Here is a 20,387-nt window from a genome sequence, read left to right as displayed (position 1 = left end):
GCAGAGCTTCAGTTCATCCTTTGTCATTTTCTTTTTTTTTTTTTTTTTTTTTTTTTAATAAATAGGACAGGGGGAATGAATGAGAGAAAGAGGGGGAGAGAAAGAAAGAAAACCAAAGGGGAGAAGAGACGGTGAGAAGGGGGGGGAAGAGAGAGAGAAAAAAAAAAAAGAACTCCTGGGTCACCTGTATGGAGAGAAAAAAAAAAACAAACAAAAAAAACAAACAGAGGAGACAGCAAACAACAAAGAGTAACATAATAATAGAGAAAACAAAGCACCATCACAATAAACTAGCTAGTCATAGATATCAATATTTACTAAATAATAAACGATATTGTGCAGCACGCAAGATAGACAGCGCACAGTGTGCTTTGAGGCAGCAGCCAAGAAAGCTTTAGTCCGCGTCTGTGAATACCCATGTGTGCATACCTGTGTGGATCAGCATGCTTGCATTCCAAAGGTTTCTCCATGTAATGATCTGCTAGGGAGTGTGGGGGGGCCACAGCCCCGTCCTCCAGGGTGTGAAGCGGGTATGGAGGAGATCAAAACTCCAGACATCCAGAGGCCCCCAGAACACAAGAGACCATGGAAGACCAACAGAGGGGCAGCCGCGCCACTGTCCCAGTAAGAGCTGAGGAGAGTCCCAGATGAGGGCTCGCCCAGCAGCCGCGGAGCAGAAGTCAGGGGGAGTTGCAGTGACGCGCCCGTGAGCTCCGCCGGCCCCCAGCTGTGCCTGAGTGACCGAGCCCCAGGCCGAGAGGCCGGGGGCACCCCACCTCCAAAGGGGCCCGAGCGAGCCCCAGGCCCCAGGCCCCAGGCCCCGATGCTGTCTGTGTTGAGCGCTCAGTGGATCTGCGCTCGACAGTGCAGTCTAGGCGGAGTAGTCGAACGCAGATTCACTGAGCGCTCAACACAGAAAGCATCGTCAGAAGGAAAGTTGATAAAATAAATTACAAATGTTGTATTGTTCGATACATACAGTGGGGCAAAAAAGTATTTAGTCAGCCACCGATTGTGCAAGTTCCCCCACTTAAAATGATGACAGAGGTCAGTAATTTGCACCAGAGGTACACTTCAACTGTGAGAGACAGAATGTGAAAAAAAAAATCCATGAATTCACATGGTAGGATTTGTAAAGAATTTATTCGTAAATCAGGGTGGAAAATAAGTATTTGGTCACCTCAAACAAGGAAAATCTCTGGCTCTCACAGACCTGTAACGTCTTCTGTAAGAAGCTTTTCTGTCCCCCACTCGTTACCTGTATGAATGGCACCTGTTTGAACTCATCATCTGTATAAAAGACACCTGTCCACAGCCTCAAACAGTCAGACTCCAAACTCCGCCATGGCCAAGACCAAAGAGCTTTCGAAGGACACCAGGAAAAGTATTGTAGACCTGCACCAGACTGGGAAGAGTGAATCTACAATAGGCAAGCAGCTTGGTGTGAAAAAATCAACTGTGGGAGCAATCATCAGAAAATGGAAGACATACAAGACCACTGATAATCTCCCTCGATCTGGGGCTCCACGCAAGATCTCATCCCGTGGGGTCAAAATGATCATGAGAACGGTGAGCAAAGATCCGAGAACCACACGGGGGGACCTGGTGAATGACCTGCAGAGAGCTGGGACCAAAGTAACAAAGGTCACCATCAGTAACACACTACAACGGCAAGGAATCAAATCCCGCAGTGCCAGACGTGTTCCGCTGCTGAAGCCAGTGCATGTCCAGGCCCGTCTGAAGTTTGCCAGAGAGCACATGGATGATACAGCAGAGGATTGGGAGAATGTCATGTGGTCAGATGAAACCAAAGTAGAACTTTTTGGTATAAACTCAACTCGTCGTGTTTGGAGGACGAAGAATACTGAGTTGCATCCCAAGAACACCATACCTACTGTGAAGCATGGGGGTGGAAACATCATGCTATGGGGCTGTTTTTCTGCCAAGGGGACAGGACGACTGATCCGTGTTAAGGACAGAATGAATGGGGCCATGTATCGTGAGATTTTGAGCCAAAACCTCCTTCCATCAGTGAGAACTTTGAAGATGAAACGAGGCTGGGTCTTCCAACATGACAATGATCCAAAACACACCGCCCGGGCAACAAAGGAGTGGCTCCGTAAGAAGCATTTGAAAGTCCTGGAGTGGCCTAGCCAGTCTCCAGACCTCAACCCCATAGAAAATCTGTGGCGGGAGTTGAAAGTCCGTGTTGCTCGGCGACAGCCCCAAAACATCACTGCTCTCGAGAAGATCTGCATGGAGGAATGGGCCAAAATACCAGCTACTGTGTGTGCAAACCTGGTAAAGACCTATAGTAAACGTTTGACCTCTGTTATTGCTAACAAAGGTTATGTTACAAAGTATTGAGTTGTATTTTTGTTATTGACCAAATACTTATTTTCCACCCTGATTTACGAATAAATTCTTTACAAATCCTACCATGTGGATTCATGGATTTTTTTTTCACATTCTGTCTCTCACAGTTGAAGTGTACCTCTGGTGCAAATTACTGACCTCTGTCATCATTTTAAGTGGGGGAACTTGCACAATCGGTGGCTGACTAAATACTTTTTTGCCCCACTGTGTGTGTGTGTGTGTGTGTGTGTGTGTGTGTGTGTGTGTGTGTGTGTATATATATATATATATATAGATAGATAGATAGATAGATATCTATCTATCTATCTATCTATCTATCTATCTATCCATCCATCCATTCGCTTCCGCTTATCCTTTTCAGGGTCGCGGGGGGCGCTGGAGCCTATCCCAGCTGTCATAGGGCGAGAGGCAGGGTACACCCTGGACAGGTCGCCAGTCTGTCGCAGGGCCAACACACAGGGACAGACAACCATTCGCACTCACATTCACACCATGGCACATTCACACCATGGCAATTTGGATTTTCCAATTAACCTATCCCTATATATATATATATATATATATAAAAATGACCATACATACATACCAGTACATATAATGGTCAAGGATCAACATGAATCTGTCTTCTCTAGTTGACTTTAATCAACTCTGCAGTGGCTCCAAGTCCATAAAGAAAAAGTCCAGCATAGAGCAGCTGAGTCATTCTTTGTCTTGTTAATAAACTCAGGGCACTTGCTAATGTGGTGTTCAGGTGAGCAGCAATATGCACATGCTGCCTTAGCTGTTATGATGGGTTGTGCTGCCTGTACAGGATGGGATGCATTTGTCCCATGTAATATTGTTGTGAGTGGAGAGGTGTACTTACGGGCAGGTCGTGGCTGGTTAAAGGATGAGACAGGACTGTCCTTTCTTGGTTGACACTTGCACTCTATTTGCAACCAGGACGAGAACAAAGGTAAGTCATACATCATATCTCCTTGTTTCCTATAAATGTGCCGTTTGAAGCAAGTAGAATTTGACAACCCACTACAGCAACTACAGAATAAAACCACTAACCAGACTGATGACAGATTTCAAACATGCTGAATATGAAGAGTAGTATAATGTAAACTCACGTGATTATCAGCCATAAGAACAAATTTAGATTTATATTGATGATATATAAGGTATATAAATGTTAGTACAGTGTTATGGTCTGTCTAGGTGTGGCAAGACCATAACATAAGAGTGATCCATCCCCATCTGATCCAAAGCAGCACATCACGCAATTAATACTTTTTGACAGTGATTTATTTACAATGAGTGAATTTAGAAACAAAGGAAGGGAGATTATTATAACTTCGAACCTAAGGACAAAATAACAAACAGAAGGGAGCCTATCTCAGGGATAAATCAAACTTACCTATTCAAAAGAATTAAACCAAACCACAACGACTTACCTCCCTAACTAACAAAAACAGGAGAAAACTGTAATCAAACAAAAAGGCGGTCCACCCGTACATGCTCCTGCATTAAACAAACATTACTATACAGTAAACACACAGTCTGCCAGTTGGGATGGGCCGAGGATGAATGACTGGCCGTCCAGGGGGGTGTCTTCTTATATGCTGCCTCCTGGTCATTAGCCAATCGGTACGAACAGTCCCACTGGATGCACCAATCATGGAGACACACCTGCACACTCAGATTTGAATATTAAAATTACGACAACAGTCGTAACAAAAGTTTGAATCAGTCCAACATTATTTTCACACATCAATGGACCACTGAACTTCTCAGCTTCTAAAATGTAAAGCCTCATTTAGAAACTACACAAGTACATATAATGGTCAGGGATCAACATGAACCTGTCTTCTCTATTTGACTTTAATCAACTCTGCAGTGGCTCCAAGTCCATAAAGAAAAAGTCCAGCATAGAGCGGCTGAGTGAATGTGGTCTGGACTCTGTGGAGGAGAGTCATGGTTTCAGAGACGCTGTAGAAAGACAGAATACCTGCTCTGTGATCCAGGTACACTCCTACTCTGGTGGACGGAGGACCTGAGAGGTGAGTTTGGACATTGTTATGGCGAAATTTATTATTGTCTGTGTACCAATATAATGCCCAAGATTTGTCGTTGCGTCCAAAGAAACATTCATTCACTCTCCCTACTCTGCCGATGTTCTTGTATGTGACTGCTATACAAACTCCTCCCCATCCCCACTCCACCTCCCAGTAACAACGTCCAGTCAGACTCTCTCTACTCAGGACTTGATAACATCCTGTGAATCTGTCTGGATGATCAGAATAAGACTGTTGTTGTTCCATAAATGTTACTTTTCTGTTCCCTTCAGATAATAACAGATGTGTGTGAGTTGTGTTTGGATCCAGTGTGATTTCACGTGAATATTTTAAGAATCCAGCTCTGGTCTTTGGCTCTGCTGGTGACAGTAAAACATCCTCTTCAGTGACTGTCAGTGAGATGTTTGTCCATTCCTCTCTCAAAATGTCCTGTAGTTTATCTCTGGTCTCTGACACAGCTGCTGTCACATCCTCAAAGTAGCTCAGAGGACGAATATTGATGCTGGATGAGTGTGTAGACTCACTGAGTGCTGACAGTGAGGGGTAGTTGTGTAGAAACTGGTTGTGATCCTCTGTGTGTGAGAGCTGCTCCAGCTCGCCGTCTTTCCTCTTCAGCTCAGCGATCTCCTGCTCCAGCTTCTCCTGAAGCTCTTTGACTCGACTCACTTCAGTTTCCTGCTGGGATCTGACCTTCTTCTTCATATTGGATCTTCTTTTCTGGATGAGACGGATCAGCTCAGTGAACATCTTCTCACTGTCCTCCACTGCTTTATCAGCAGAGCCATTGATGGCCTCCACCTCCTGTTGAAGCAGCTTCACATCTTTCTCTCGCTCCTGGATTCTCTGCTGGATGTTTAGTCGTCTCACCTCGAGCTCCTTCTGCTTCTCAGTCCTTTCTGCTGCAGCTGGGACTGTTTCATGGCCTTTATGTTCATCCATCGTGCAGAGATAACAGATATTCTGCTGATCAGTACGACAGAAAATCTTCATCACCTCATCATGACGAGAGCAGATGTTCTCCTGGAGCTTCTTGGAGGGGGCCACCAGCTTGTGTTTCTTTAACGGAGCTGCATCATAGTGAGGTTGGAGGTGTTTCTCACAGTAAGAGGCCAGACAGACTAAACAGGACTTGATGGCTTTCAGCTTTCTCCCAGTGCAGACATCACAGGCCACATCTTCAGGTCCAGCATAGCAGTGATCAGCTGGAGCAGCTTGGAGTCCAGTCTTCTTCAGCTGCTCCACTAAAGCTGCTAACATGGTGTTTTTCTCCAGGACAGGCCTCGGTGTGAAAGTCTTCCTGCACTGAGGGCAGCTGTGGATTCCCTTCCTGTCCTCTTCATCAAAGTGGGTTTTAATACAGTTCCTGCAGTAGCTGTGTCCACAGGGAATAGTCACCGGATTTATCAGTAGATCCAAACAGATGGAACAAGAGAAGGTTTCTCGGTCCAGCTGAACTCCTTTCTGTGCCATTTCTCCTCTCAGTGTCAGTGACTGTGTGAGTTTCTCTTCCTTATAACTGAAACTAGTCTGAGCTCTGATCTCAAAATGTGAATGGAGCCTGTCAGCTCTTACACATCACCACATGTTGACTGCATGTCAGAATGATAGAAGTGATACAGACGATGGTATCAGATCCACATTAACGTGATGGTATCAATACTTTAGTTTGTGTCTCTCCTTTAACTTAAGTCCGCTTCATCAAACAGCACCTCTCTTCTTCTTCAGATCTTAATGGCATTTGGCAAACACAGATCCATTTTCATCACCTGTGCAGACAAGGGTAAAGCAGTGAAAAGGAAAAAAGAAAATCTTTGAATCAATCAATTACACAATTGGCCTGACAAATTCCTTCCAATTCTAGCAAACTGTTGCATCCAGTAATATGTGTTTTACTGATTTGATTGTTTTCCTAACCAATGTTTCCAAGACAAGTGAGAATCAACAGACACCCCAACATAAAAATGCCAGTCCTTTACTCAGGACATGATATGTGCAATTTAGACATTTTTCATCTTTAAATCACGTCCTCACAGTGAAACTTTGTCATTTTCTTTAATAAGAAAGAAACAAGTAATCTGAGCTGCTTTGATACTTACAGCATCTCCGTGGTGGGGGGAGGCCTAATCTCATAGCTAATTTATCCACATCTACATCTTACTTGGCTCATCAAACATAATAACAACAGACAAGCCGTCACATTTCTCGCTATAATATGCATTTTAAAACAGAACTTTTGTCCCCGTTTCTGTTTTCTTTTTTCTATTTCAGGTACTCCGGATAAAACCCCACAGACGCTCTTTTGTTGTCGGGCAGCAGACTGTGGAGTCCATTAACGCTTATTTGACTGAGTCGTGTGTCTTTATCTTGTTGAAACACATCTCTACAAACACTCATCAGAGAGCCGTTTCTCAGTATTTTAGCACTCTTCATCTCCCTACAGGCGTATTTATCGCTGTTGTTGCTAAATCTGGTTCCACTCACCGAGCCGAAGAGTTTTTCTTCTTGGGCCATTTTTTTATACTTTACATCCCTCTTCGTGTCTCGTTGTCACGGTTACACTGTCCATTTTCTCCACATTACAGATTTCATTTTGCTCTTATTGTGGTTTTCGCCTCGTTTAACTTCGTCGTCGTCGTCGTCGTTTCTTGGCGGTTAGCAAACAACGACGTGGCGCATTACCGCCACCAAGTGGCTTGGAGTGTGGACTAGCGTTAGCTCATAGCAAACAATCAAATAAATAATAGTTTATTGTTGTTGTTGTTGTTGTTGTTGATGATGATGATGATGATGATGATGATGATAATAATAATGCTAGAATAAAACACATAACACAACGTTGACAAAAGAAGAGCAATAAACACAAAAGCACAAGATAAAATGAACAAACAGTGGGTTCACAGTGAATATGCAGATTTGAACAGATGGGTTTTGAGTCTTGATTTAAACTGGGGGAGCAAACCAATGTTTCTTATATCTGGGGGCAGAGAGTTCCACAGCCTGGGAGCAGAGCAACTAAAAGCTCTGCTTCCCGTGGTGGTGAGGCCATAAGAAGACACAGAAAGCTGGATAGAAAAAGAAGATCGAAGTGAACGGGCAGAAGAGGTAGTGCTTAACAGGTCAGAGAGGTAAGGAGGAGCAAGGTTATGAAGGGCCTTGACGGTGAGCAGAAGAAGTTTGTATATTATCCGGAAGGACCCAGTGAAGTTTAGTGAATTTTGAACCAGTTGAAGCTTATGGGGGGATTTTGGAGGAAGACCCTGGAAGAGAAAATTACAGTAGTCAATGCGGGAGGTAATTAGACTAGGACAAGAATGGATGTAGACTGGGTGGAAAGAGAAGGACGTAATCTGTTGATATTGCGTAGATGGAAATAGGCAGAACGAGATTATTGATGTGAGATTTAAAGGAAAGTGAACTGTCTAGGATGACACCAAGGCTCTTAACCTGAGGAGAAAGGAAAACTGTGGAGTTATCAATAAGCAGATAGAAATGATTTGCATTCAAAAGGTTGAATTTAGTGCCAATAAGGAGGATTTCAGTTTTATCCTCATTTAGCTTAAGAAAATTAGAGCTGAACCAGGATTTTAAGTCAGGCATTCTGTAAAAGAAGAAAGTGGGAGGGAGGACGGATGGATGTCAGAGATGCTGAGAGAGGAAAGTCTGCTTAGAAGGACAGAGTGAGAGATGAGATCACTGAGGAAGACAGGTTCAGGGGGGCGGTATACAGTAGCTAAGATGGTGCGAATAGGTCCAGTCAGACCAAATTCAGACCAAACACATGGGTCAGCCACACGAGTAAAAATAGGACCGTAATTTCCTAGCATGTACAAAAGAAAATGACTGTAGTCATTGTCAAAGAGATTGTTAAAAGTTTGAAAATAGTTGCCGTCTAATTTTTAAATGGCGATAGATTGCCAACTGAATGACACTTTGCTGACCATCTATTTGAATTCTTGTTATATTCTTATACAGCAACATCTATGTGATTTTTTATGTGTTAGCAAAGTTAATTGATAGATAATACAAGTATTTGCTAAAATGACCCCAACTGTAGGCAGATTTTAGACTGACAGCAGATATTATCGACAGCTTAATAATCTAATTTTCCAGCAAAAACAAAAAAACAACTCAAGTGAGGGAACTTTACCTTAGTGCACAAAACAGATACTGACAACATTTAGATTTAAGGACATAATTTGCAGCTGGAAATAAATGTGATAAATAGCAATATGCTCATATTGCAAAATGTTAAAAACTAATAGCAATAATATAGCATTGTGAGTGAAATATTGTGATGAAATTCGTTATTATGGCTGATAATGTGAGTTTAATTTATACTGGTATTTATATTCTTTAAATGTCTCAGCAGCAATCAAAATAATAATTATTATTATTTTAAAGAAATCTGAATCTGAACATATTTCAAAGCTTCAAAGTGAGTTCTTCATACATGATACGTGACAAACATTGACACACATTTCACTTAACATTAAGCCGCTGTGCTTAAATAACATGGATCTCACAAAGGCCAGCACTGTTAAAATAGAGCATGGAAAGGGCCAGTGTGCATCTAATGTGTTACATTTTTGCAGTCAAAGTATTTTACTGAATATATTTTAATGTATTGATTCTAATTATTTCAACTTTATTTCATTTCCACTATATTTGTCTTGTATACATTGTAATTTGCACTCTCTAGTGGTGGAAAGATAAAGCTCCATGGAGCATTGAAGCTTTTATCTATTTGCTTCGTTCATGGACTGAAGCTTTACGATGCTTTATTTGCTCTTTTGTGCCATCAAGTGGACAATAAATGTAAAACAGGCAGAGTGATTATAACGACACTCTGTGAGGTATCGTAATGAATAAATGAATGAATTATGTTTGTGATGCCAATATATAAATTGTGAACATATTAACTCTGTGTGTGTCTACATGGTACAATGGAGGGTTCAAAAGGGAAACTGAAACCAAAATGGCGGGAAGGTTTTGCACTTGTGCTACTAGGGACATAATGTAACACCTAAAATAAGAGCAGTATTTTAATCATTTCAAGCAACAAAAGTTTATACAAGTTGGAATTTACGTTTTTCTGTCCTTTCTAATACTCTAGATGTTTCCAGTGTTTGGTTGACCCAGCTATGTTTGAACCTCCACTGTTGTGTCCGCAGGTCTGCGGTATTCAAATGATGGGACAGTTTTCTACAATTACATTATTAGAATACATCAATTTACCTTGAGTCACAAGGGTGACAAGTCTGTGTGTGTGTGTGTGTGTGTGTGTGTGTGTGTGTGAGAGAGAGAGAGAGAGAGAGAGAGAGAGAGAGAGAGGTATCAGGAAGTGAAATAAGAACAGAAGTCGATGGCGGGAGAAAGAGCGGTGGTGAAAAAAGTTCAACAAGAGGCGAAAACACACACACACACACACACACACACACACACACACACACACACACACACACACACACACACACACACACACACACACACACAAAAACAGAGGAGGGGGGAGGGTCCACGAGAGGTTTGACCGGCAGGTCTGCGAAGGGACCGGAAACAGCAGAGCGACGTGACGTTTCAGGAAGTGAAATAAGAACAGAAGTCGATGGCGGGAGAGAAGAGCGGGGGTGAAAAAAAGGTCAAACAAGAGGGGAAAATACAAAAAAAAAACAAAAAAACAGTGAAAGTAAATCTGTAATGTGGATGAAACGGACAGTGAGCGCAATGTAACCGTGACAACGAGACACGAGGACGGATTTAAGTCGAGGTTAAAAAACTGTCTCCAGAAGAAAAAGTCTTCGGCTCGGTGAGTGGAACCAGTTTCAGCTACAACGGCGATAAATAAGCATGCAGGGAGGTTAAGAGTGATATAATACTGAGGAACGGCTCTCTGATGAGTGTTTGTAGGGATGTGGTTCAGCAAGGTAAAGACACACGACTGAGTCTAGTAAATGGAAAGGAGGTGCAGTTTGGGCAAAGTGTTCAAGCAGTAGGTAGAATGACAATGTGGTGGAAAAAGTGACAAGATGGTGATAAAGTGGCTGAAGTGATAACGAGCTCAGCATAGACAGGAAAACATGACAAACATCATGTGGAATCAGCTCATTGTTATTGTTATTAATATTTTTACTTCAGCTGGGGTAATTGATGGATGAAGGAAATAAGTTCCACTGAATTACAACAAGTAGATATAGGAAAATAAGATATGTGTTACTATATAAGCTATGGGACAGATTTATGAAGCAGGACAGATTATTGTGACGCAGCAGTTGCAGTGAGATTTAGAAACATTGTACTGTAATTTATTTAGAAGCGTGAAGCCAGTTCACTTGAGTAAAGAACAGCTCAAAAACCAACCGATCTGATGAGGGAAACAGTGATGGCCTACTAGCTAAATCAAGATGTGACCCTGTGAACGACTTCCCTAAACCTGCAGTCCAGCAGTTCATCTAAACAAAAGGCACCTAGACTAAAACAGATGTACTTGTGTTTGCTATACCATAAAACAATAAAAGAAGGTACGAGCTCTTCTTGTGACTCCAGGATCTGAGTGTGAATGCCAGAACACTCTGGAAGACACACAGTCTTTGCAAACTACTAAGGATCACACATCCTATCACTACACAATCAATTATACACCTCTAAGCATATATGGTTTTATTTTTCTAAGCATAAATGACAATCAACAATATAAACCTGACAGACTTGAATGGCCCGTATTTGTGAGAAACACAAACTAAAGTATTGATCCCTTCACGTTAGTGTGGGTCTTATACCAATATGTCTGTATCATTTGTATCGATCCGCCCAGCCCCAGCCTCAGCAGCAATGAGTTCAGCTCAGTATCTGAGAGAGTTCATCAAGGAGAGACTAACTGCTGTTTGTGAAGAAATCTTCTCAGAGGTTCAAAAAACCATCGTCCAGTATGAGGAGGAGATCAACCGTCAGCACAGACTGCTGGATATCAGCCGGACACCCGACAGAAACTCACACATCATAGGTATGGACATGTTTTTAACTCTGTGCTGTTCAAGCTCAGATTCTTCAGTGTTTGGTTGATTGGTGATAAATCTGAAAGTTTATCAGCATCTCCAGGATTTCTCTAAGCTGATGTTAGCTGAGAGCAGGAAGCTGTTACTTTGGTGATGAATTCAGAGGAGCAAACTGTGATAGTTGAGGAAGAGCACACACAGTCTTAATGAGACAGTGTGAAAACTATTTATCAGTGCTGTGGTTCAGTGTCCAGTGATGGACTATGTTGCACTGGTGCAGGTTCATGGTCACTGATAGGTTAGGTCCTAGTAACAGCAGAGACTTTATAAGAGAGAGGTAAACGTTTTAATGACACATGTTAGTGATGTTGATAGACTCAGTCAGTCTTATCATGCTGCTCCATTACGATAACATATGTGTGTGAAATGGGCCGGCGAGCTACTCAATTGGTGCATCTCTAGTTTGCAAATTTGAGCATTTGCATAATAACAGTGAACTCCACCAATCTCAGACATTGCCTTTTTCAGTTTAGGATTGTGGGTGGAGTAGTTCTTTGAAGAAAAGTCTCTTTTGTTATAACAAGCTTGATATCATACAGACATTTGGTTTCTACAGGAGCTCATACCATCGTTTCACAGTGTCATAATCAAAATCCCAGAATGGCATTTTTACTTTGTGAGCTTCAGTGTTGAGCTCTGTTGTGACAGTGGTTATTAACTTTCCCTGTTGAGACAGTATTTCTGCTTGAGGCTCTGTGTTTGCTCCCATAAAAAGAACTGTTTGATGCACCTTCTTTCTGTCTTCTTCATCATAAAATGGACCAACTAAAGAACGCCTGCTCTGATCAGGACATTATCACATGACCTGGTGATGAAGATCTACAGGGAACATGCAAAAATAACACCAAAATGCAACATTTTCATTACAAATATAACAAGAGAATCTTGTCACTCTGTTTTTCCTCAAAACCTCACAAAACAACATGACTGTGAGGAAGAGGAGAGTCTGGGTGAGCAGCAGGTCTGTAATCAGGAGACGAACTCCAGTCTGGACCAGGAGGACCCAGAGCCTCCACAGATTAAAGAGGAACAGGAGGAACTGTGCAGCAGTCAGGAGGGAGAGCAGCTTGGACTGAAGCAGGAGGCTGAAGACATTATTGTCTGGATTGATGAAGAGCAGCTCAGGCTGCTGGAGATGGTCTGGAAACCTGAGATGCAGTCACACAGAATAGGTATGTAAAACTGTGATGGTCATAATAAAACTAAATATGACTCATGGAGAAGGCCTGCAGAATTAGAGAATGGGGGCAAAGAGAGCATTGCCTAACACCAAATTTTATAGCGCTGTTTACCTCTAGCAGAGTGAGCCTTAAAGCTTTGTACCTTCTGGTGACATCACTAGTCCAGAGAGACCTGCCCCATCAAATTCCTCAGAACACTTCTGTCTGTTTCTGCTAGTGTCAATGTGCAGTCCACTTCCAATACATATTTGTAGAATAAAAGATAAAACATAAATGTGTGATACAAATCATGAGGTAATTATGTAATATAAAGAAATCAGGGTATATGAGCCTTAAAGATAAAACAATACATTTTAAGATTATACAGAGTGTTAAAGCAATGGCTTCAACCTACAGCCTTTAAAGTGGAGATTAAAAAGCTGTCTGAATGCAAATAAGTCTAGATGTTTCCACATAGTTTTTTTTTAAGTATCAGAAAGCTAAGATGGGGTGATTAAAACATTAGCTTACAATAATGGTTGCTAGCTTATACTTTTTTGAAATAAGATCATGTGACCCTTTAACCCTTTCATACATGAATGATGACAACCTCAATCTGGATTTTTTTTCGTATTTTTATTCATCTTTAAACATGGGAAAAAAAATAATTTTTTGAACTTCATTTTTTTAAACATGTACTTTTCACAGAGTTTTTTACATGTCCACTTAGGTGGACAATATAGGTTTTGACAAATTAATGAATAATAAACACTGTGTAAAAACGATAACATAACAAAAATACTTTTTCATATATTTCAATTATATTTTATAATAATATAAGAATATATGTAACAAATATAACTGGTCAGCCAGTGGGTGGCAGAGCATGGAGTGACACATCAGTGTAGTGGTTCATGTGCAAGTACACCATCAACACTGACAGAAATACAAGAAAAAACCTTTGAATAGCTGTCAAATGTAGCGACCACTATACAAACAGCTGTCGTGTCTTTTAGGAAAGTCAATAAAAAGACAGCTGCAGTAGCCATCTCCTCAAGAAATAAATAAATGGATCTCTCAGTTTAGCTACATTTCTAATTTCTATTCAATTCAAATTTGTGTTATTCATACAGAGCACAATCCTAACAACAGTTGCTTCAATGCACTCCTACAGTAAGAAGGGAAAACTCCCTTTTAACAGGAAGAAACAGGTTCACAGCAGGGCAGATATCTGCCCTGACCGGTGGGGGTGAGGGCAGGATGAAAGGACAAAGAGATGCTGTTAAAGAGAGCCAGAGATTAATAATTTGTAATGATTCAATGCAGAGAGGTCTATTAACACATAATGAGTGAGAAAGGTGACTGAAGAAGAAATACTGAGTGTATCATGGGAATCCCACAGCAGTCTACACCTATTGCAGCATAACTATGGGAGGATTCAGGGTTACCTGATCCAGCCCTAACTGTATGCTTTCTTAAAAGTAAAGAGGTTGTCTGTCTCCTCTAGCCAAATATTCTAGAAAACACCAGTAAATCTGCAGCCTGAAGACAAAGTGTTTTAATGGAGTGATATGGTACTATAAGCTCATTAAGATAAGATGGAGCCTGATTATTCAAGAACTTGTGTGTGAAAAGCAGGATTTAACAGAACGCTAATGAAGAGACCCCGATATAGTAGAAATATGCTCTCTCTTTCTAGTTCCTTTCAGTACACTTGCTGCAGCACTTTGGATCAACTCAAAGCCTTACATGGAGTTTTAGGACATCCCAGTAATATCAATTTACAGTAGTCCAAACTAGAAGTAATAAATGCATGAACTAGCTTTTCTAGAGAGGATATTGGTATTTTTTGAGTTACTATGCAAATGTAAGAAAGCATTCCTATGTATTTGTTTAATATTGCCATAAATAATTTAATGGTTTGGATTTAATTCAGCCTTCATTTATTTATTTATTTATTTCACACTTGGTTCAACAGTTTCAACAGTTTTATCCTTTCATACACACAAACCATGCTTTCCCGTGATATAGCACTCCAACCATGCGTGAAAAGGAGCAGGAAGAAGAAAATATTCTTATTAAACCCCGCCCTCTATCTGCGATTCAACTAATATAAGTGGGCACCATAAACCAGGGAACACACTAGCATTTATCTCCAAATCCTAACACAGACCAAACAACACATTTACAATCAGCAATATACCACATCACATAATAACAAGGAGAAGAAAAAAAGTAAATAGAATAAAATAAGGAGAAAGAAAGAGGGAGAAAAAAAATCCCCTTCTATGAACTCCAATTTCTTTCATATTCTTCATATTGATTTATCGTTTTAAACATGTAACACTTTTTAAAACAATGTAAATTTGTACAACTCTTTAGATTATAATGAAGAGAGTTCAGCACAGTCGTATACCCCTAACCGTTGACTCATTAATCTTTGTGTAGTCCTAGCTAGCTGATGCTTAAAATTATATTTTCTTCTGCTGTCTTCACCTCCCAAACACATTGAAATTAAATTTTGTAACTTGAAAGGCAAAGTATTATTTTTAGCCTTAAACATAGTGTCCGTAGTTTCACTAAATCTTGTAATTTCAATAGTTTGCAATTTTATAAACAATTTATTTGTATGTTCTCTATATTTAACATTATGAATCATTCGTATCACTTTCTTCTGTAATAAGTATAGAAGGTTTATGGTATTCAAGCTTCCATACAATAACTGGGGTATGAGAAAAACAATGTAAAGTATAAGATTCACATTGACTTGTAGTCTAATAAATCTCTAACATTTCCCAAAATATAAATGTTTTTGACAATTTTCTTTCTAATATACTCAATATGAGATTTCCAAGTTAAATTTTCATATACTATTACACCGAAAAAGCTAAATTCAGTAACTCTTTCAATCAATTCTCCAATAGTAGACATAACTTATTCCTCCTTTACACCATTACCAAATATCACAAATTTTGTTTTTGTCAGATTCAAAGATAATTTATTTACATCAAACCATTTTTAAATATTACCATCTCAGAAACCATAATTTTAACCAAATCTTTCAAATTCTCTCTTGAGCAATAAAAATTTGTATCATCTGCAATTAAAACGAAATGTAACCTTTTTGATACGTCACAGATATCATTGATATATAAATTAAAAAGTTTAGGTCCCAAAATAGAACCTTGAGGAACGCCACATACAATCTTCAATCTTTCAGAGGTGTTGCTTTAATATGGTCATTGAAAGTAAAGCTTGATTTAAACCTTTGTAAGAAATCTACGCCCCGATTTACTTTGTAATTGGAAGCTCCTTTCAACCTTCCATGCCATTCAAGATGTTGAAGGCTGCATTGATATGATGTGTAGTTAGGCGTAGGAAGGTTACGGCCTAGGGTTAGAGCAGTTTCTGGTTACGACATTGTTTTCCTGGATAGGCTCTGTAATTTTTTACACAGGTCTTCAGTGTCTGAAGTCTGAAGATGTAAACTAAATGGATTTGTCTTTTTTTCTGTTTAATTGAAGGAGGATGAATGGAATTAAGTTTTAGTTGTGTCCAGACATCCACTTTTCCAAGGCACAAACATAATGAGAGCACAGAAATGAATCTGGGTATCATTTACATATTTGATAGATGGCTTATCACAGCTAACTCCTAAAAGATGTCATGAAGAGACAACATATGCAGATTAAATAGGACAGTCCCATGAATTGGTCATTGTGGGACTGCACACAGCATCATGGTGTTTTGCATTTCATAAAGGGGTGCTGCTATCCCTTAGTGTTTGTCAGTGTTGCCAACTTAGCAACTTTGTCACTATACTATACTATACAAATCTGTTCTGCAGTTTCACATTCAGTTGTTTTGGAGGTTTGTTGTTAACCTTCCTATTCACGGTTGTCCAGTCCTGTTTCCTCCCGTATACAGGGGTAGAAGAGCTTCTCTGTCTCGTAGGAAGTGAAGGCCAGTCGGTTTCAGAGATTTCAGCTCGCTGTGCTTTGCCTGTGATACGTCCTCCCCCTTCCAGGGGACATGATTTATGTCTTGGTTTTGCACCAAGACAGTCCAAGGGGGGATTATCACTTGAGGATTTATAATAATGCACGGAGTCTACTTTCTTGGTCATGTTATCTGTGCTCCTTAGCTGTGTACTAGCTTGCTCATCGCCATTGTTTTGAATCAAAGGCAAGGTTGTTTCATTTCCACACAGTCCATTTACCTCCACGTTTACTTCTAAGCGATGATTTTTTGTCTCCAGTACTGCAATCTTCTGCATGAGGCTGTGGTAGTCATCTGTGGAGAGGGGAGGCATCTTGTTGCTAGTTAGCCTAGCGGTTAGCACCTTTCCAGGCTATTGAGGCTGTTCGGTGCCCAGACGCTGTAATCAGGCTTCAGCTGTGTCTAGGCCACAGACACACAGAGCGCTGAGGATAAGGTAACTATAAAATTTGCTGTTTCTGTTAAGAACACTTTAGTCCTAATGATCTACAAGTGTCCAGAAGCTATCGCAGGTAAGCTCATACAGAAAAAAGGGAAAAAATCAGCATAAAAATCAATAAAAGAAGCAAAGCATTTAAAGAGCAAAGAGATGAAGCGTCCACACTCACAAAAGGGGGAGGAGTTGCCAGCCTTGTTCCTAGGAGATAAAGTGAATTTTGTAATCTGTCTAATAGGACATTACAATTTCCACTGTAGAAAAACTACTCAAGTTGTTATTTGTTTCTGATTGGTTCATTGGTTTACTTTCCCCCCCAAATGAGTGAGACACTGAAATGCTAAGAAACTCCTGCTTACTTATACTGGATTAAGAAAAAAGCCACATTAAAACTATAACACTCAGTAACAAAGCTTTGACACTGCGAGCACAAAGAAAAGTTTCTGAAGCAGCACAAATGTGTAACACTTAAACTGAGAAATCCACTTTCATTTACCAAAAAACACACCAACATCACTACATTTCACACATTTATAGACATCCACACATTTAACTGATCTTTATTAATAAGAAATAAGTCATTTGCATCAGTGCCCAAATAATTTGTCACTTTGTACTCTTTAAATTTCACTGTTACATGGTCACTACGTAGAGAGCTGCTAATGATTCAGATCAGAATACATTTTCTCAAATGTTTGTTATTAGTTAATTTATTCCCTATTTCTCTTCAGACCTTCACCAGCAGAGTGTCCATGATGAGGAGATGGTCACCAGAGAGAAGCAGGTCTGTAATAAAGAAAGGAACTCCAGTCTGGACCAGGAGGACCCAGAGCCTCCACAGATTAAAGAGGAACAGGAGGAACTGTGCAGCAGTCAGGAGGGAGAGCAGCTTGGACTGAAGCAGGAGGCTGATACTTTCATGGAGACTCCGACTTATGGGGAAAGTGACTACAGTGAACCAGAACCAAACAGTGAGCAGTTCATTTCTCACATCTCTCCTGAAGCAGAGAGCCGAGATCATGACGAAAGCCAGCGTGTGGACTCAGGATCAGCTAGAAATGCAGAGCTGAAAAAGAATAGATATGACAGAAAGAGAAGTCACAGTCAGAGAGTAAACAACACTTCTGTGTCAGAGAGTCAGAGTAAACCTCAGAACAGGCATAAGCATCTGATATGTGACATATGTGGAAAGCTTTGTCAAAAGAAATCCAAATTGATTAGCCATAAGAGACGTCACACAGGTGAGAGACCACATTCCTGTAACACCTGTGGGAAAAGATTCTTTCAGAAGTCACATTTGAGTGATCATGTAAAAATTCACTCAGATGAGAAGCCACATCTTTGCAGGACCTGTGGAAAAAGATTCAAACTAAACTCTACATTGCAACGTCATGTAAGAATTCACACAGGTGAGAAACCACATCTTTGCAGGACCTGTGGAAAAAGATTCAAACTAAACTCTTCATTGCAACGTCATGTAAGAATTCACACAGGTGAGAAACCGTATTCCTGTAGCAGCTGTGGGAAAAGATATAGGCGGCTTGACCATGTAAAGATTCACATGAAAATTCATGCTGTTTAAAGTGTCTTCCTCAGAAAATGGGTTGTGATTCGTCATACTTCTTTTTGACAGATGGAGGTTCTGCTGTTTTTTTTTTTGTTTGTTTTTTTTTTGTTTTTTTTTGTTATGCACTGAAACTGAAAACTCAGAATTGCTGATGTCAAAATTAATCAGCTCTTGAATATGCTTCCCAGAATAGGGCAGTTTATTACCTCATTATTATATAGTCAGGGAAAAAAACCTTTTGAACCTCTGCTGAAATCTTTAGTCTGCCCACTAACAAAGGAATTATCAGTCTATAAATTTAATGGTAGGTTTATTTGAACAGTGATAGAACAACAACACCGAAAAATGCAAAAAAAGTTATAGATCAATTTGCACGTTATTTAGTGAAATAAATATTTGGTCCCTTTGCAAAACTTTTGAAACCTTTGCTTGGTGGCAAAACCTTTGTTTCCAATCACAGAGGTCTGATGTGTCTTGTAGTTGTCTACGAGTTTTGCACATATCTCAGTGGGGATTTTGTCTCACTCCTCGTTGCAGATCCTCTGAGTAATTAATGTTTCATGGCATCTCGAACCTTCAGCTCCTTCCACAGATTTTTCTATGGGATTAAGGTCGCTGAGCCAATCCTTTGTAGCCTTGACCATGTGTTTTGGATCACTGTCATGCTGGAATACCCACTAACGACCCATTCTCAATGCCCTGGCTGAGAGAAGGAGGTTCTCAACCAAGATTTGACAGTACATGGCCTTTTCCATCCTCTCTTCAATGCGGTGCAGTTGTCCTGTCCCCCTGGCAGAAAAACACCCCCAAAGCACAATGTTTCCACCTCAATGTTTAACATTGGGGACGGTGTTCTTGGAGTCATAGGCCATATAGTTTTAGGCCGTATGTTATAAGTATGTTGTTTTATGTTTTTATTGCCTGTTTCTATTGTAAAGGACTTTGTAGTTTTTCACCTGCGAAAGGTAATGTATAAATAAAGTTTGTTTACTTACCTTGTTTCTGATGTTGTTTTATATACTGTAAATGCAGAAATTGATGTTTTGACCCTTTTGGATAAACATGCCTCATTCCATATCGTTGTTCTAGTTTACCTTTCTTCTTTTTTGTTTGGAAAACAAACATGGCCCTATAGAGAATGATACTAGGATTCACTGATCAGAATATGGTCTTCCAGTAGAAATGACTACATAGACACACTAACACTTACAAAGTCTCAAAGTATATATTTCAGTTTCAATTTTATTTCTATAGCACATTTAACATCAAATTGCTTCACACAATTGCTGTGTTGCAGGATTACAACAATAGAAGAACAAAGAAAATACAGTTATCATTACAAAATTGTTAGAGGTAAGTGGCGGGCACAAGCGTGAACTGGGTGGAAGTTAAAGTCTAATTTGTTTCGACGCACAGACATCAATCAGCAGGCTATTCCAAAGTTTAGCTGCAGCAACAGCACAATCCTCCCTAGTCTTCTGTCGGGACATTGGTTGCTGTAAGAGCGATTGATTAGAGCAGGGGTGCCCAATCCCGGTCCTCGAGAGCTACCGTCCTGCAGCTTTTAGATGCATCCCTACTCCAACACAGCTGAATCAAATGGTTTGATTACCTCTTCAGCATGCCATCGTGTTTGGCAAAGGCCTGATAACAAGCCATTCATTTGATTCAGCTGTGTTGGAGTAGGGATGCATCTAAAAGCTGCAGGATAGTAGCTCTCGAGGACTGGGATTGGGC

At 40.4% G+C, this 20,387-nt stretch overlaps 2 protein-coding genes across 5 annotated transcripts; one reads left to right on the top strand and one right to left on the bottom strand.

Moving 5' to 3' along the window:
• Window positions 1-3,648: 3,648 nt before the first annotated feature.
• LOC308400918 (tripartite motif-containing protein 16-like) lies at window positions 3,649-7,080 on the bottom strand. Its single transcript, XM_080888969.1, has 2 exons — window positions 6,918-7,080; window positions 3,649-6,202 (listed from the first exon to the last, which is right to left on the bottom strand). The coding sequence occupies exon 2, from the start codon at window positions 5,904-5,906 to the stop codon at window positions 4,233-4,235; it is 1,674 nt and encodes a 557-aa protein (XP_080745095.1). The 5' UTR covers window positions 5,907-6,202; window positions 6,918-7,080; the 3' UTR covers window positions 3,649-4,232.
• A 2,954-nt stretch (window positions 7,081-10,034) lies between these two features.
• Window positions 10,035-18,768, top strand: LOC308401161 (uncharacterized protein). Of its 4 annotated transcripts, none has more exons than XM_080889275.1 (4): window positions 10,035-10,242; window positions 11,248-11,436; window positions 12,427-12,660; window positions 16,907-17,083. In XM_080889275.1, exons 2-4 carry the CDS (start codon window positions 11,265-11,267, stop codon window positions 16,924-16,926), a joined length of 426 nt encoding a protein of 141 aa, XP_080745401.1. In that variant the 5' UTR covers window positions 10,035-10,242; window positions 11,248-11,264; the 3' UTR covers window positions 16,927-17,083. The 4 variants fall into 4 exon arrangements, with proteins under 4 accessions (XP_080745401.1, XP_080745399.1, XP_080745398.1 ...); XM_080889273.1 differs by lacking the exon at window positions 16,907-17,083 and adding an exon at window positions 17,815-18,768 and having other exon boundaries at window positions 10,042-10,242; window positions 11,254-11,436; XM_080889272.1 differs by lacking the exon at window positions 16,907-17,083 and adding an exon at window positions 17,815-18,768 and having other exon boundaries at window positions 10,043-10,242.
• The last annotated feature ends 1,619 nt before the right edge of the window (window positions 18,769-20,387 follow it).

Source organism: Rhamphochromis sp. 'chilingali', assembly GCF_963969265.1.
Source record: "Rhamphochromis sp. 'chilingali' genome assembly, chromosome: 1".
NCBI lineage: Eukaryota > Metazoa > Chordata > Actinopteri > Cichliformes > Cichlidae > Rhamphochromis > Rhamphochromis sp. 'chilingali'.
Note: the sequence above shows the minus strand (reverse complement) of the source record. Positions and strands in the feature narration are given on the sequence as shown.